Here is a 17,494-nt window from a genome sequence, read left to right as displayed (position 1 = left end):
TAACTTGAGGTAAATGAACGAAAATATATGGGATATTGTTTACATATGACTTGAGGTTTTAACTTTCCCGTTAATTTTCGTGACGTGTCATTTGCATATAGATAGTGAGGGCGAGAAGTGACTTCCTCTGTGACCTGTTTCCTTTACACCTCCAGGAGAGAGAGGTTGGTGTCGACAATAGGATTTCAACGACTGCCTCATGTGGTTAAGGAGTGGGAGAAAGAGCGTGTGTGTGTTTGTGTGTGTGGACGTTAGAGTGACACACAAAAAGAGTCTTTATTTACCAATGACTTGTCGTAATCCGATCGTGTAAAAAAAAAAAATGTCCTAAATTTCCTGCTGATAAATAGTGAATATATTTCCTCACATCATTCAGGACAACGAACGGTGAAGTGACCAAACTTTGCTCGTGTAAATACCACAAAATGTGTTGGATGGATAAACAATACATCATCGTCATCCCGACACAGTCTGTAGGAGATTGCCGGCAGATCCTCCCTCTTATCTCACAACAAGGGCGGTGCTGGAAACTCTTAATTTAATCTTTATTTACATATTAAAAGTAATTAAGTATATAAGTAAGGAAAGTAATTAGTGGGGTATCTTAGAAAAGGTACGGTAAAGTCATCAAGTTGAGCCTTTAAGTACCAGCAAATGTGTTGGGTGAGTAAATAGACCAGCGGAGGTTTGTTTACTGGAGTGGTGGCGTGTGATTGGCTGATACACTTACCAGAGAGACAAGGGACAAAATTATATCGTCTGTGTTTTGACAGGTTAAGCTTGTCTGAGGTTAACTGCGGTAATTTGCACCCGTTAGCGTGACTGTGGTGGTGGTAGTGTACTGAGGGCCATTTACCTGTGGCCTAAGTATAAATTACCCCCTTGAGGGACATTTAACCCTAACCCCCTTCACAACAACACCGGAAATCTGAATAGACCATTTAAGGAGGCCAGTTAAGGTGGCCAGTTAAGGAGGCCAATTAAGGAGGCCATTTAAGCCACCTCTTAGAGTCTATTCCATTCAGCCATTTAAATTAGACATTGAAGTCGTCAGAAGTGTGTGAGGGGAGGGGGAGGGGAGGGGAAGGGGGTGTTGGTGTTTGTCTGTCAGTCCGTCAGCCTCAAGCAAGAAATGTGGTAGTGTTTGAGGGTCAGGTAGTGGTGTGTGTGTGTGTGTGTGTGTGTGTGTGTGAGAGAGAGAGAAAGGTTGATGGGAAGGAGGAAAAGAGAGAGGGAAGGGATAGGTGAAGGTGGCGGGGAGAGGGGGGGAGAGAAGAATGTACAAAAGAGAGAGAGAGACGAACATCAAAATTAAAAACCCGAATGTAAAGTAAAGACAATAAATGAATAAAAAGAAGACGAAGAGAGACGAAGGACGTAAATGGAAAAGGAGGAGAATAAGGGAGGAGAAGAGGAAGGAGGAGATAAAGGGAGGAGATACTGAGCGGGAGAAGACTTAAGTGTAGGTGTCTCAGTGAGGTAGTGAGGTGTTTCCTACCTGTTCCTACCTGAATACTGATGGGGGTGAGTGACTGATGGGGTGAGTGACTGATGAGTGACTGATGGGGAGTGAGTGATTGATGGGGTGAGTGACTGATGGGGTGAGTGACTGATGGGGTGGTGACTGATGGGGTGATGAGTGACTGATGGGGGGAGTGAGTGATTGGGGGTGAGTGACTGATGGGGGTGAGTGACTGATGGGGTGAATGATGATGGGGTGACTGATGGGGTGAAGTGACTGATGGGTGAGTGACTGATGGGGTGGACTGATGGGGTGAGTGACTGATGGGGTGAGTGACTGATGGGGTGGGGTGAGATGGGGTGAGTGACTGATGGGGGTGGAATGACTGTTGGGGGTGGTGACTGGGGTGAGTGACTGTTGGGGGTGAGTGACTGATGGGGTGAGTGACTGATGGGGTTGAGGTGAGGCTGATGGGGTGAGTGACTGAGGTGGGACTGTTGGGGTGAGTGACTGTTGGGGTGTGAATGATGGGGGTGAATGATTGATGGGGTGAGTGACTGATGGGGTGAGTGACTGATGGGGTGAGTGACTGATGGGTGAGTGACTGTGTGACTGATGGGGTGGTGGACTGATGGGGTGAGTGACTGATGGGGGTGAGTGACTGATGGGGTGAGTGACTGATGGGGTGAGTGACTGATGGGGTGAGTGACTGATGGGGGTGAGTGACTGATGGGGTGAGTGACTGATGGGGGTGATTGAATGAGACGTGAGGAAGTGAGTAACACACACACACATGTACTCTCTCTCTCTCTCCTCTCTCTCTCTCTCTCTCTCTCTCTCTCTCTCTCTCTCTCTCTTCACCTGAACCTCGTCACCTCTCCCCGTACACCACAATTAACACGTATTACTTCTACTGTATAATTATGTGAGTCACTTCCCAGGTATTTGTGAGTCAGGTGATTTGCATAAGGACTCAGATGTCAACAAGATGATACTGTAACACGGAAGTATGTATATGTGAAGTTTAATATGGGTTGTGATATAGGCTAAACTCTCTCTCTCTCTCTCTCCGTATCCATATCTTTCCTCCCCTTGTCTATCTTCCTCCTCTCTTCCCTACTTTCTTTGTCTCTCTCTCCCTTTCCCTTCCCTCTTACTTTACCTTGTTATCCTATCTTCCCTCTTTCCTTCACCTACTCCCTCCTTCCCTCCCTCCCTCCCTCAGTCTTCTCTTCTCCTTCGTTCCCTCACTTCTGGGTAATTTTGGGAACTATGAAACAAAAGAAAGTTTCAAGAACAAGTAAAGGTGTTTTAATGTTCTCAGGCCGTACAGATGACCCTGTGGTGCCTCCGGGTGCCAGGAGATGGCCTTAGGCACTCACTCAGTCGTCAAGGTTCCTGTAGAAGTAGGAGGCGATGAACGGTGGTGGTGGTGGTACTGTTACTATAAATTTACTTCCTGTACTACTACTACTACTACTACTACTACTACTACTACTACTACTACTACTACTACTACTACTACTACTACTACTACTACTACTACTACTACTACTACTACTACTACTACTACGAAGAGGGAGGGCGGAGGGGTCTAGTCAGCTGGTGGCAACAAAAACAACAACAACAACACCCCTACCACCCCTACCACCACCACCACCACCACCACCACCACCACCACCACCACCACCACCACCAACAACAACAACAGGTGATTAATACACAAGTGTTAGCGTCTCAGGTAATATTGACCCCAAACCTCCTAAGCTTTCTGACCACTTTAGGTGAAACTAATAAGTAAGAGTTACCTGGATGACGTTCTTCTCGCCAGGTAATGCTTTCATTTTAGGGGGATTAATTACCTGTGTTTGTGTTGCCTTCTGTTTATGTTCCTGTCTGTCTGTCTGTTTGTCTGTCTGTCTGTTTGTCTGTCTGGTTTTTTTTGTCTGGCCATATGTCTTTCTGTTTACCTGTCTGTCTCTCTTTTTAGCTGTCTGCTCTGTCTGTCATTCTCTCTCTCTCTCTCTCTCTCTCTCTCTCTCTCTCTCCCTCAATCACGACCACGAAAGAGGTTACTAAAATGTCTGACTGCCCATGAGAAAGGAGGAAAGGGAGAGGAGGAGGAAGGGAACAAGAGGGAGAGAGAAGGAAGAGAGATAGATCAAAGAGAGAGAGAGAGAGAGAGAGAGAGAGAGAGAGAGAGAGAGAGGGGTCATGATAAGGAAACACACGCCCCTCGTTTCCTCACTTGAAAATATAATGTTTAACAGGTGTGTGTGTGTGTGTGTGTGTGTGTCAGCCTTAACATCTCTTAATGCTGTACAACAGTTTGGGTTTCCTGGCAGAACACAATGGTAGTCTGGCGGGCGTATGATAATGTTTACAACTATCCATAAAATATAACCTTATCTCATTTTTATCTATGCTAACTCATCCTTATCGCCCCATGACACTTTGTAGACCGCTGGTAACTCTCAGACGTTAGATAGTCTTTGTATTTATCAGTTATTAGTATGAGTTGCTTGGCGGACGTATGACGACTATTGCTCCTTTTATGTTGTACGACACTTTAAACGGCCTACAATTATTCCTTCGTAGTATCTGATTAGCTCCTTGTTGCTAAGTGAGTCATGACGTCACTTTACCAGCAGCCAATCAGCTACTTCCATCAGTGTTTGTTGCTAAGTGATTCATGACGTCACTTAATCAGCACCCAATCAGCTACTCTCATCAGTGTTTGTTGCTAAGGGAATTATGAAGTCACTTAATCAGTAGCCAATCGGCTACTTCCATTTGTGTTGCTAAGGTCACCGAGAGTAGACTGAGGTCAGCCAATAGGAAGGGACGATGGTACGACGAAACTGCGTTAGTGCTGACCTGAAGAGACCAACAAAGATTTATGGCATTAGTACTGTATGTCTGTGTATAGCTGTGTCCTGTGTATAGCTGTGTCCTGTGTACAGCTGTGTCTTGTGTACAGCTTTGAGTATACCTGTTTCCTGAGTGTAGCTGTGTCCTGTGTATAGCTGTGTCCTGTGTATAGCTTTGAGTATACCTGTTTCCTGAGTGTAGCTGTGTCCTGTGTATAGCTGTGTCCTGTGTATAGCTTTGAGTATACCTGTTTCCTGAGTGTAGCTGTGTCCTGTGTATAGCTGTGTCCTGATGGAAGTGTAGAGTGGAGGTACGGAAAGTGAGGAAAAGCAGGTGGGCTGTGGAGGTGGGCGGGAGCAGGTGGAGAGAGACGAAGAGGGCGAAAAGGAGCGAAGGAGAAAAAGTAGAGGAGAAGAAGATGGCGACGAAGGAGAAGAAGGAGGAAAAGGAGAAGACGAAGAAGGAGGAGAAGAAGCAGGCGGCGAAGGAGAGGGAGGTTGACGGAGGTGGAAGGTGGAGGTGGTGGGTAAACTGGTGGGGGGGTGCTGTAGGGGGGTGAGGGGAAGGTATAAAAGCCGAGACTAGCGACACCCACCTTCACTCGTCAGCCAGTCGCCGTCGTGGCTACAACACCACCAGTCGGCTCTTCCCTCACGCCCTTTTTATAAGATCCCCTCCTCCATATCTTCTCCCAACAAGCTAATACATCCTCACTACCACCACCCCCCTCACTCCAAAGTATTGCTACCTTGTGACAGTGTGGATCATGCACTAGGACCATAATAATAAGTGCTTCTTTTTATTGATAATCTCCTAACGTCAAGAGAGTCTGCCTCTGGGACGTCGACAGCATGCAGATGTTAAGGTTTGTACACCAGCTTGTGATCACGACTTACCTGTTGTGTGTGTGCGTTTTTTGCTAATGAGTTAACTATCTATTACGTGTTGAAATCTCCCAAACTGTAATTACTCGGATTAGTATCTATTATGCATTGAAATCTCTCTCTCTCTCTCTCTAGTGGGATTACTGTGTGCCTGTGCTGTAATCTCCAAAAGTCTAGTCTTGGAGTGGTAGTTTGTGTAGGGGGATTAATTAACATCCATAATGTATTTAAAACCCACGGAGAGGATTAGTGTGGGATTATCTATGCCTCGTTTAAAATTAATTCCTCTCATTAAGAAATTGGACGAGATAATTTTTTTTCGGGTTATTGTATATTAATGCATTAAAATCTGTCCCTCGCCCTTACATAAAAATCTGTCCCTCGCCCTTACATAAAAATCTGATTTGTCATTTAACTTGGATGACTATCGTAAATGCATTGAAATCTGACAATAACAGGATTTAAGTCGAGATTACTTTCAGTGGTTTGTCGAGGTTAGAAAAAAAGAAGAAGAGGTTTTGTTCTTATCATCATAAAGGTCCCACAATAATTGGGTATTAAATTTGTGAGTCGTGGTGGGATTTTTGTGAGTCGTGAAGGATTTTTGTGAGTCAGGGAGGGATTTTTGTGAGTCGTTGATTTTTTTTTTCATAATAAATCAGTTTTGTTTTATGAGTTGACTATGTTACTCAAAATAGACAAGTTTTGGTCTGTAAGTCTACCTCCTCGCCTCAAAGTCCAGCAGATGAATGAGTGTGTGGGTGAGTGAGTGAGTGTATGGGTAAGTGTGTGGGTGAGTGAGTGAGTGTATGGGTAAGTGTGTGGGTGAGTGAGTGAGTGTATGGGTAAGTGTGTGGGTGAGTGTGTTAGAGATAAGAGAACGCCTTAAGCCATCGTCCTCAAAGGGTAAAGTAAAAATATGCCAGCGATTCTACAGCCATTCCCCTCGTTAAATAACTTCCATTATCTCTACGTTAAACAAGAGACAGCTTCCGTGTGTGTCTCTCACCTGTTAGAGTGAGAGATAATAGATCCTGGTATTTCTCTTTTAATGTGTCTCTTAACGCTATGAGAGTCTGTGTGGGTTGTAAGGGTTAACTATGTAATTAGCTTGTTAATGGGGGAGTACTGTAGTTTTAATATTATTGATGTGTTGGGTTTATGTGTGTTAAATTAGTGGGTATATATTTTTACAGAGTTTTGGTGAGATGAGAGACCATGATAAATGTAGGTAGAGAGAGAGAGATAGGAGGGAGGGGGTCATATAAAGTAGGGTATGAGGATGACTATGGTTACCAACACGAAGCAGCATCACAGCCTGGAGAATTATTACTGATTCAGCCTCATAAGCCACACAACACTCTTCACTATGACCACCTCCCCGCTCCTCTCTTCCCGCCCCTCTCTCCCCGCCCCTCTCCCGCCCTCTCTCCCGCTCCTCTCTCCTCTCCCGCTCCTCTCTCCCCCCTCTCATCCCCCGCCCCTTGCATAACTTACACTAAAAGAACAAAAATACTGAAACTTGTGGTATTTTAGGTCTAACGTGATGGTTTAATAATTGTCTTCTCACCGAGATGTGAAGAAGTTGTTTCACACACTAAATTATTTTTGGACTCGGGTGTAGGTAGTGACTACTCATCCGTGTACAGATTACCTCATATGGCTTTTAAATATCTGAAGAAACCGCACACACACACACACACACACACACACACACACACACACACACACACACACACACACACACACACACACACACATTCAACCGAGTCAACTCCCATCGTTAAAAAATACAAACCCAGGGCTCAAGTGTGTCCAGTGAGGGGTGTCTGTGGTATAGTTGAGGCCTTCACACCGTTACTACAGTATGGTGCAACGCCTCACTGGGTCTGGGGGCGAGAGTAAGCGGTGGTAACAAGACATTGCAACGTGTCGACCTCTGCTGGCTGGCTGGGGCGGCTGGTGGCGTGCTGCAGGGCGGTGCTTTAGGGTCCCTCGCTGTTTCATATTTTTGCAGCCTTGGTTTTGAGATGATTTTTTGGGGGTGTTTGGGAGCGTATTTCCAGAGAGAGCAAGAATGTGTGGTAGTATTGGTGGTGGTGGTACTGATGATGATGGTAATGGTAGTAGTTCTGATGATGATGGTACTGGTCGTTGGTGGAGGCACGGGGCCGGGGTCTGGTGATAGTGTGTGAGTGAGTGTTTGTGTGTGTGTCTCGGTGAGTGAAAGGACTCGCTTCTTGGTTTGGTTATTAAAGAAGAAGTAGAAGAAGAATGTTGTGCGTGGAGTGAATACTGATCAAGTCTCCTATGCCTTCTGTTCCGGTGGGATAACAGTAAAAGTGCTTCTCGTTAGGTCTCGTAGAATGACATAAAGGGAAGTAAAGGGAATTTATTACGACTAAATAGAGTTTTTTTACATAGAGGATTTATTATGTCAGTGTTGCCAGTTGTTTGGTCTCTGAGAATGACATAGAAGGTGGTATATAGATTTGTGGTTTTAAAGAGGGATTTTGTTTACGTGGTAGAGGATTATGTGTCAGTGTTGCCAGCGGGGATTACTTGGGTGGAATACAGATGGTTTATTACTTTTATTATTATTATTATTATTATTATTATTATTATTATTATTATTATTATTATTGTCGTTGTTGGAAAGTCAGGACACAGATTCAATGTGTTTGTTCTTGTATACACGCCCTGACCCACGCCTACACGCCCACATCCACATCAATCGCCCTCATCTCCACCCACACCCTCATCTCCACCCATACCCTCATTACACACCCTCGTCTGCACCCACAGCCACGCCCACGTCGTACTCCCAGACCCACACTCAAGGCCAAATGTACCTGTTGTATGACTGTACTACACGCCCACGCCGCGACAGTAACCACACCCTCACCACGTGTCCTGTCCTTACTGTGTGGCCTCCGCTCACGCTCATGCCACGTGTACCTGTTATAGGATCACACCACACGCTCGTATCTACACCCACGCCAACCCCCACACCCACACTCACTCCTATACCCACGCCAGCCCCCCACGCCCACACTCACTCACACTCACGCTGTCCTCACGCCCACATTCACCCTACACTACGCCAGCCCCCCACTCCACATCTACACAAACTGTCTACACCCAAGATAGATTAAGTTAGGATTAGGTTAAGTTTATGCTCGGGGTTAAGTTTGGTTATGGTTGGTTAGGTTTACGTTATATTTAATTGGGTTCATAACTGGCTGGGGTCCTGCTCCGGGTGTGTGTGTGACGGTGAATTGGCGTCTCCTTAACTTGTCGTCTCAACACACGAACATTTGTGGTGGCACAGTGGTCATAGCGTGTGGCTGGTGACTTGTGAGTTCCTTGGTTCGATACTCGACATATTGATTAATGGCTGGTTAATGCTGGATGGCGTAATGGTTAAATAAACATTGGTTAAAAAGAATAAAGATTAATTCCACAAGAGGTCACTGTACTTGACCTCCTTCCCTTCCGCAACCTTAAAGTTGGGTACCCATTCACAGCTGGGTCGACTTACGGCGCCCACGAAGTAAACTAACGAATTTTAAGGACAGGATGCCAGTGTTGTGTCCACTCGGCAACCACCTCCAATAACCTGTTAAGGATCAGTTAATAAATGAGGATAATGATTAGTTAAAAAGTAGTTAAGTTTAGCAGTTAAAGAGACACTAGGAATTGGCTAAAACTACAACTTAACGACTCCTTAACCACTGCTTAAACTTAGGGTAATGACAACAGTTCAGAAATGGTGGTTAACGGTGTATTGACTGTTGGTTAAGGTAACGGAGTAATAGTTGGACAGAATTAGAAGTTAATGACAAGTTTTACAGCTGGTTAATGGCCAGAAGTTAACGGCGCACTAACCACCAACTGAAACTGTCAACATAAACAAGACCACAACAACCACCACTTTGTTGTTACTAATACTTGGTCCACTCTCTCTCTCTCTCTCTCTCTCTCTCTCTCTCTCTCTCTCTCTCTCAGCAGCCAAACACTCTCTATAATCCTTCAATACATCGTTGTGTTTCTTCAGTAAGTACAGAAAGCAAAAAGACGACTTATTAATTGTTTACCTGGGAGCGCTACCTTAACAGTCCCTCAGTAGACGTGACAGGAAGAGTAATATGTTCATCTTGGCCTTTAAGCACTACAGCGAGATGCTTTGTCGGGTGGAACAAGAAAACAAGGCAATTTAACTGTTCCTCTTTACCTCCAAGCGCTTGTGTGTGTGTGTGCGTGCCATTACAACATCCCTGGTCATGTGTGGTGGTCGAGCTGTGGTCATCATCTTGTCTACGTGAAGTATGTACTGCCAGGCTGGGGAGATGAGTCTCGTATTTATAAGGTCTCGTTTCTGTGGTCGTCTGTGTCTCTTTGGGGTCGTCGTTGTGGTCGTCTGTGTTTTTTGGGGGGTCGTCGGAGGCTGTCGTTGGATCACCACTGCGTCTTGTGTTGAGGTGACCAGAGAGAGAGAGAGAGAGAGAGAGAGAGAGAGAGAGAGAGAGAGAGAGAGAGAGAGAGAGAGAGAGAGAGAGAGAACTTCCTACCATCAGCTCTGGAAAGCCTTCGTGGGAAACTATCATAAAACACTATTTGATTGTCGATGGTGTATTGAGGTGATTGGTGGTAGTCACCATGACGGATAGGGGATAGCGGGATGGTGATGCGTGAGAGAGAAAGTGTATAGAGGATGATGAATAGGAGGAAGAACAATAAATGAGAGAACTTGAATAATTGAGGGTAAACTGACGAGGGAGAAAAGTAGGAATGGAGAATAGATAAGCAGGTGGAGGTGGGTATTAGAGATGATATATGAAAGATAGGGGGAAAAGGATATAGTTAGGAGAGAGAGAGAGAGAGAGAGAGAGAGCACTAACGCAGCCCCATACGATAACTCACGCGAGGATGAGACGAGCGAAGAACTGAAGACGAAGAGTTTGCTGTTGATGTTGTTGACGTAATTAGGCCACCACAGACCCGTCTTGTGGGGTCCAGGCCACCAACCTCACTACTATAGTTACTAGGCCATGGCCTCTATTGGTCATTATTACGATAATTACTCATTAATGTCTTGAAACTGTGTCGACGTTAACTAAATGAAGTGACTCAATAATTATTAAAGTTATTTTGAACGATTACTTTTAAGACATTGATAATAATTTCTTTCTTAATCACTAAAGATATTAAAACTATTAAGTGTGAAGTTATGGCAATAATTCTGGTAAATATTCTAAACTGGGACGAACCTTAAGTTGAATCCGGGTTCGAGGCTTCAGGTGTCAGGTTCGAAATTTTCTTTCTCCCGCGCTGTGCTTGAGATCCGTACAGTATGTTTGTCTGACTGTGAAAGTAACTTTGTTGTTGTCTGCCCCTTTGGCACTCTCCCACGACCACACCTGTCTGTTTGTCTGTCTATGAGCAGGGACATATCTTTCTCTGTCACTATTTCTCCACTTTTTTGTCTTTTTTAAAACCCTGTGTGTGTTATACTTTTCACATAGAGCAAGAAGGACACAAGCGCCACGGTCCAGTATAGAGAGTGACCCTGGCTGACTCTACCTTAACTAGATACGTTCATCAGTTAAGAGACAAAGTTAATATACATAAATATTCGAAAAATTATGTAAATTTTGTCTCCTAACTGGTGCTAAGTGAACGTATCTAGTTAAGGTAGAGTCTCAGTGTAATTTTAATGCCATTTTGTCTTATCTTTACGTTTTAGCTCAATATTCTGTTTTCACATCACTATTTATGAGCTGAGTCATCTTATGAACTCCTCAGAATCATCCCCTCGTAAGTTAAATGAACTAAATAGGTGATTCTTATACTTCAATTACGGGAGAAAATATAATTTTACGACCTTTTTGAGAATAGATTTTTCTGTCGTAGGTTAATTGATATGATTTCTATGTCACCTATTACTGAAGGTTTTAATTTACGATATTCTGAGACTGCATGATGACCTACGAGAGTATGTTGATGAATATTTATTGCGAGGAAGGTGAAGAAAAAAATTGTCTTATCTGATGTACTGGTGTATAGAAAGCTACCTCACTTGCGCCTGGTTACTATGAGCACTCTCTCTTTCTTTCTCTCTCTCTTTCTCTTACTTCACCTCTCTCTCTCTCTCTCTCTCTCTCTCTCTCTCTCTCTCTCTCTCATGCGTCAGTGAGTGCAGAGGAAATACCAACTGGTAAGTGTGTAGCCCGGCCCGTGGGTATATCTGTAACACACTGAGTATATCAGAGGTGGAGCCGTTGACAGATGACCTTACTCGATCATACCTCCAGCGAGATACATATCCTTAACGTAGCTTATATCAGGCCAGGAGCATACCAAGAGAAGGGGCATGTGATAGATGGGTATATGAGGGCAGGGCGGGTGTTGGTGGTGGGGCGCGGGCATACAGGGGCACGAGGGAACTGGGCGTGGGGTGGCAGGGGTCGGGCATACAGGGACACGAAGGAACTGGGCGTGGGGTGGCAGGGGTCGGGCACACAGGGGAACGAGGGAACAGGGCGTGGGCACATGTGGGTGCAGGGTGGCAGGTAAGTTTCACCTGTTGAACTGTAAGAGGGAAAGTGACCTACCCGGAGCTGCTGGTGACCCACTACTCCTCTGCTGTCTTGTTGATGTTGTTGCAAGGATCATGTTGTAGATGTTGCAATGTTGTTCTTGATATTGCATGAATGTTGTTCTTGATATTGCATGAATGTTGTTGATATTGTGAGGACGTTGTTGTTTATTTTTCGATGGTGTTTAATAGTACGTTGATATTGCAATAGAGTTGTTGATATTGCAATAGTGTTGTTGATGTTGCAGGGATATGGTTTAGATACCCGATGTTACAGGGATATACGAGTATTGTTGCAAGGTGTTGTTGGTAATGCAATGATTTGATTCTTCTTGGAAATAAGTTGTTGATATTGCAAGGATTTTGTTGCAAGTATATTGGTAATTGTGGAAGGCTTTGGTTGTTCTTGGTGAAAGGGTGCTGGGTTTTTGTTGCTCTTATTACAAGGATTTAATGTTGTTGCAAGAATGTGATTGTAATTTTCATAGACCTGTTTTTGCCATAGACTATTTTTGTTGTTGTTGCATGGATCTTATTGTATGGTTTTTTGTTGTTGCAATATGGCCTTGGTGTTATTGTTGCAAATATATTAATATAGTGCTCTTGTTGCCATGTTGCTCGCTTCCTCGTTGCTCATTTCGCAAGGTCTTGGGGCTTGTTGATTGGACGTTTTCATTGCCTTCGTTGCAAGGATTTTATTGCTTCTGTTGTAAGAATCTTGTTGTTGTTGCTGTTGTTGTTGTTTCAAGGTCACAGTCATGTCTTAGTTACAGTCATCATTACAGTCCACAGTCATAGCCATAGTTAGTTACAGTCATAATTACAGTCCACAGTCATAGCTACAGTCACAGTTCTAGCCATAGTTACAGTCACATCTTACTGTATATATCAAGTATTATGGTCTAGTTTCGTCACAATTATAAATAAAAAAATGTGATAATGTTAAGAATGTTGATCTGGAATGTTGTCGACTTAAAGAGGTTGTTTCCTGGTTGGCAATTAGAGTTGACTTGTTGATATTTAAAAGACTTGATCTGGTTTTACGAAGGTTCTTACATTGGCTCTTAATCCTGACTTAAGAATATAGTTGACTGATTAACTTAAGCTGAATACATAATTAATCCATAAACTATATTAAAAATAACACTGAGACTCTTCCTTAACTAGATACGTTCACTTAGCACCAACTAGGAGACAAAATTAACACCGAGACTCTACCTTAACTAGATACGTTCACTTAGCACCAACTAGGAGACAAAATTAACACTGAGACTCTTCCTTAACTAGATACCTTCAGCACCAACTCTGAGACTCTTCCTTAACTAGATACGTTCACTTAGCACCAACTAGGAGAGTTAGACTGAGACACTAAATCACTTAACACAAAATTAACACCGAGACTCTACCTTAACTAGATACGTTCACTTAGCACCAACTAGGAGACAAAATTAACACTGAGACTCTTCCTTAACTAGATACGTTCACTTAGCACCAACTAGGAGACAAAATTAACACCGAGACTCTACCTTAACTAGATACGTTCACTTAGCACCAACTAGGAGACAAAATTAACACTGAGACTCTTCCTTAACTAGATACCTTCAATTACTACGTATGAGCCTTTTAGAATCTCACCCCGGGATATAGATTGTGAGAAAGTGTGAGTTGTGTTGGGTGTTGTGTAACTCTGTCTCACTTTGTTTCTCTGTCTCTTACTTTCTTTCTCTCCTTTGGTCTCTCTGAATCTCTTTTTCTTTGTGGTTCTTTGTGTTGTCTTTCTCTTTTCCTTTTTTTCTCTCCGTTTCTCTTTTGCTTTGTTCTTTTTATTTCGTTGTCTCTCTCTCTCTCTCTCTCTCTCATCCCCAACTAACAGGATTCCATCACCATAAACGCCATCATATTTCCCTGCGACAATAACCTACACCAGCCTTTAAAGTCCACTTGTACTCGGGCGCCGTTGTACCTATAAACCACAACAACAACAACGACCTCTCAGCTGATGTTAGAGACTAGGAAAAAGGGCGTAGACAAAAAAATATACATTTGACCTCAAAAAATACGAAAGTCATCGCTCGTTAAGGTACAACAACTTTCGTTTTCTATGGTGTTGAGGGAGGCGAGTATAGACGAAGAGGGAGGAAAAGAGCATAGGTAAGGAGGGTCGAATTTGGTATTGAATCCTCTTAATAGAAAAATTGATCGCACTTTACGATGTTCTTTTGTTTAGATGAATAAATTCTACTTTTTTTGTTTTGATGGATGTGAACATTTAGCTATTTATTACGGGTTTCAATAGTACTCTGAAAAATTGTGACCTTTTATATACGTCTCGGGAGAAATTGAAGAGATTTTGTCGAGTATTTAACCTCCTCCTCATTTTATTCCTCCTCCTCCTCCTTTAGTTTCCCTAACCTTCTCTCTACCTTCAAGATCACCCCTCCTCCCCCCTAGCAGTATGACCACCTACACCCACCCGCTTTCTCCCGGTACAACAGGTGGGCTCCTCCTACTGGTACTGCTGTTTCAGAGTTGGTAATACTGCCCGCCTGATCTCCCTCAAACTTTGGGTCCAATCTGACACCCTGAATAACTAAGACCGGGGATTAATAAGACTTCGGGTATTCAAGACCCTTAATGATTAAATAAAATAAGTGGATAATCTTGACCCCCGGATAACTAATAAGACCCCCGGATAACCTTGACCCTCCGTTATAGAACTCCGGAGTGTCTCGGATATTAGCGTTCTTTTGTTGTTGTTGTGAACACTAAGTTGATCAAAACAGTTGATCGGTGGCCAGAACAGTTGATCGGTGGCCATAACAGTTGGTCGGTGGCCATAACAGTTGATCGGTGGCCAGAACAGTTGGTCGGTGGCCAAAACAGTTGGTCGGTGGCCAGAACAGTCGTTCGGTGGCCAAAACAGTTGGTCGGTGGCCAAAACAGTTGGTCGGTGGCCAGAACAGTTGGTCGGTGGCCAGAACAGTTGTTCGGTGGCCAAAACAGTTGGTCGGTGGCCAGAACAGTTGGTCGGTGGCCAAAACAGTTGATCGGTGGCCAAAACAGTTGATCGGTGGCCAAAATTGCTGATTCAGTAGACTTACCTGTCCAATTAACAACCGGAGGGAACAGCTGACCAGAAAACAAACAGCTGACGATGCAAGCTCACCTGTCAACACCTGGCGAGAACAGCTGATGGCAGGTTGTACTACACTTATGGTCAAAATACTTTCTTTGTTATAACCAGTCGTGGCCACACACTGAGAGAGAGATAGAGAGATTCTATATTTTTTCACGTACTATTACTATTATTCGCAATATATTTCCTTCTTATTCTTCATTCATTGTTAGTCTTATTCTACGTCTATTTCAGAATGGCTCTGTTTTCTTTCTTATTATTCAGAAAGTTTGTGCAATCATTTCATAAGAGAATCTGAAAGCAAAGTAAATTTTCTCTTCCTCTTTAGTTTTTGTTTATCATTTAATCTTTTCATGATTCGCGTCTGCATTTTCATTTTCTTCTTATTTGTTTTTTCTCTCCTCTCTCTCTCTCTCTCTCTCTCTCTCTCTCTCTCTCTCTCTCTCTCGTGTTTTGCGTGTGTAAGGTGAATGTATTGTCAGATGTTAAGGGGATTTAGGGTTTAAAAAGAGGTTCTGCATCTTCCTTTTGGGGGATTTTAATGGCGGGAAAAAATTGTACTTGCCTTAACGGGGTTTTAAGGAGAGGAAAAGAGGTTCCAATAATTACGTTAAGGGGAATGTGTAGTTCGAGGTTCTGTACTAACATTAACATAAGGACACACGCACGCACACGCACGCACACAAACACACACACAAACACACACACTCACACACACTTCAATCTAACTCGCAAATTACATCTTAAATCTCCCTCAAGACAAGTCAGAAACATTCCTCAGTAGATCCATAGGAGAGACATTTATATTACTAGGAGAGTTTTGTATCTCACTTTCTCTCCCACAAGAGACTTTTTTGCTCGGCCTTCTCTGACCTCTGACGTCACACATTCCTCGTCTCCCATTGGTCGTTCGTTGGCGCGGAGGAAAAAGTGCGGAGAAAGTTTAGGAGGACATGACTTAGAGAGCAAGGGTGACATTCTGGTACTACGACCCCTCCCGTCCTCCCCCCTCACCTCTACCCTCCCCCTCCTCCTGTGGTACGACCTCCTAACCCCTCCCGTCCTCCTCCTCTTATCCTACGTCCCTCCAACTAGATATTACTATTCACAGGAGGTAAGAACGCCATACTGCACACCATCCTATAAATAAAATCACACATTAAAATTCCTATGACGAAGTAAGTCATACTGTACAGCATGGTATAAATAAAAACTAGGTATTATTATTCCCAGGTAGCAAGGACGCCATACTGCACACCGTCCTGTATATCACAAGAGCAGGTAGAGAGGTTATTGAAATGTGTGTTGTTATAATTATTGACCAACAGCTAAACATTTACATAATATGACCATAACTAATACTAAACCATATATTTACTTCTTTTCTCTCCTGTACACACACACACACACACACACACACACTCTCTCTCTCTCTCTCTCTCTCTCTCTCTCTCGTCATATAGAGAGAAGCACGTACTGTACACGAGCCCTTAAGGGATACATGAGGTGCAGGTAAAATCCAGGTTAATTACTACGACCAGGTGTAATTACTGGCTGGGGAGAGGTGTGAGAGAGAGAGAGAGAGAGAGTGTTACTGTATCTTTAAACAGTCAAGTAATAACAGAGGTTCGTGGTCATCCAATCACACAGTCACTCTACCTGACTGGATAATTTAGACTGAGTGGCAATAAACAGTCAATTATGATGTAACTGGGTGACCCGATTGGTTGGGTCAGGCCCGTGAGAAGCGAGGTCACCTGGGAGAGTAGGTCAAGTGTGTGTGACCCAACCCTGTATTAGCACCTTAGACTCTCTCTCTCTCTCTCTCTCTCTCTCTCTCTCTCTCTCTCTTACTTAATATCTGTGTTAATAACCTTATACTTGTTCTTAAGGTGATTGATGTCATTGTAATTATCAAGAAGCTTAACTGGATGACATCTGACCTGGTTTTTCTCCTTCTTGCAGGTATGTGGGTGAGGAGTACCTGATGTGACGTCACCGTGAGTACGTGGTGTGACGTCATTGTGGTCTTTGTTTTTCTGATGTTAGCTTAAGCTGCCGTAACTGAGGACAGCTTGACGTGGGTCGGGGATAGAGCGAGAAGCGTATAGAAGCGTGACTATAACTGGAGCTTGGGAGTAATATTTCCTCATTTTAAGCGGTTAGTCAGTCAGGCACGACATTCATAAAGCTTGACGGCGCAGCTAAAATCCCACTACATAACCAGAGCGAATCAGACGGACTACAGAGACGTGACTTACAATAGTATAAACGACCTTCAGTGTGCGGCGGAGCGGGACAGAATACTGACTGGGGCAACACCGTCGACGTGATCAGCTGACTGAATGTAAACACAAGTCTTTGTTTACATCGAGTCAGCTGATTACGTCTCATGTGATACGGGGTTTTGTTATTTTTTTTACCGGGAGTTTATACACGATGTTATTTTGTTTTATTGGTGTATTGTCTGGCTGTCTCTGAAGCTAATTAAACCATCAACCCTAAACTCAGATTAAAACTTCCAACACAAAAAAAAAATCAAC

At 43.6% G+C, this 17,494-nt stretch overlaps 1 protein-coding gene across 2 annotated transcripts in view; it reads left to right on the top strand.

Moving 5' to 3' along the window:
* The first annotated feature begins 4,938 nt into the window (after positions 1-4,938).
* The window catches only part of LOC121857095 (flocculation protein FLO11-like), a 54,221-nt gene continuing 41,665 nt past the window's right edge, over positions 4,939-17,494 (top strand). For both annotated transcript variants that reach the window (XM_042352965.1, XM_042352963.1), the window contains exon 1: positions 4,939-5,198. In XM_042352965.1, coding sequence (XP_042208899.1) covers positions 5,185-5,198 — 14 coding nt within the window. In that variant the 5' untranslated portion in view covers positions 4,939-5,184. The remainder of the gene's footprint in view (positions 5,199-17,494) is intronic.

The sequence above is a fragment of the Homarus americanus genome, unplaced genomic scaffold (genome assembly GCF_018991925.1).
Source record: "Homarus americanus isolate GMGI-L3 unplaced genomic scaffold, GMGI_Hamer_2.0 scaffold20465, whole genome shotgun sequence".
Taxonomy (NCBI): Eukaryota; Metazoa; Arthropoda; class Malacostraca; order Decapoda; family Nephropidae; genus Homarus; species Homarus americanus.
The sequence above is the reverse complement of the archived record's forward strand: the minus strand, read 5'-3'. Positions and strand labels throughout refer to the sequence as shown.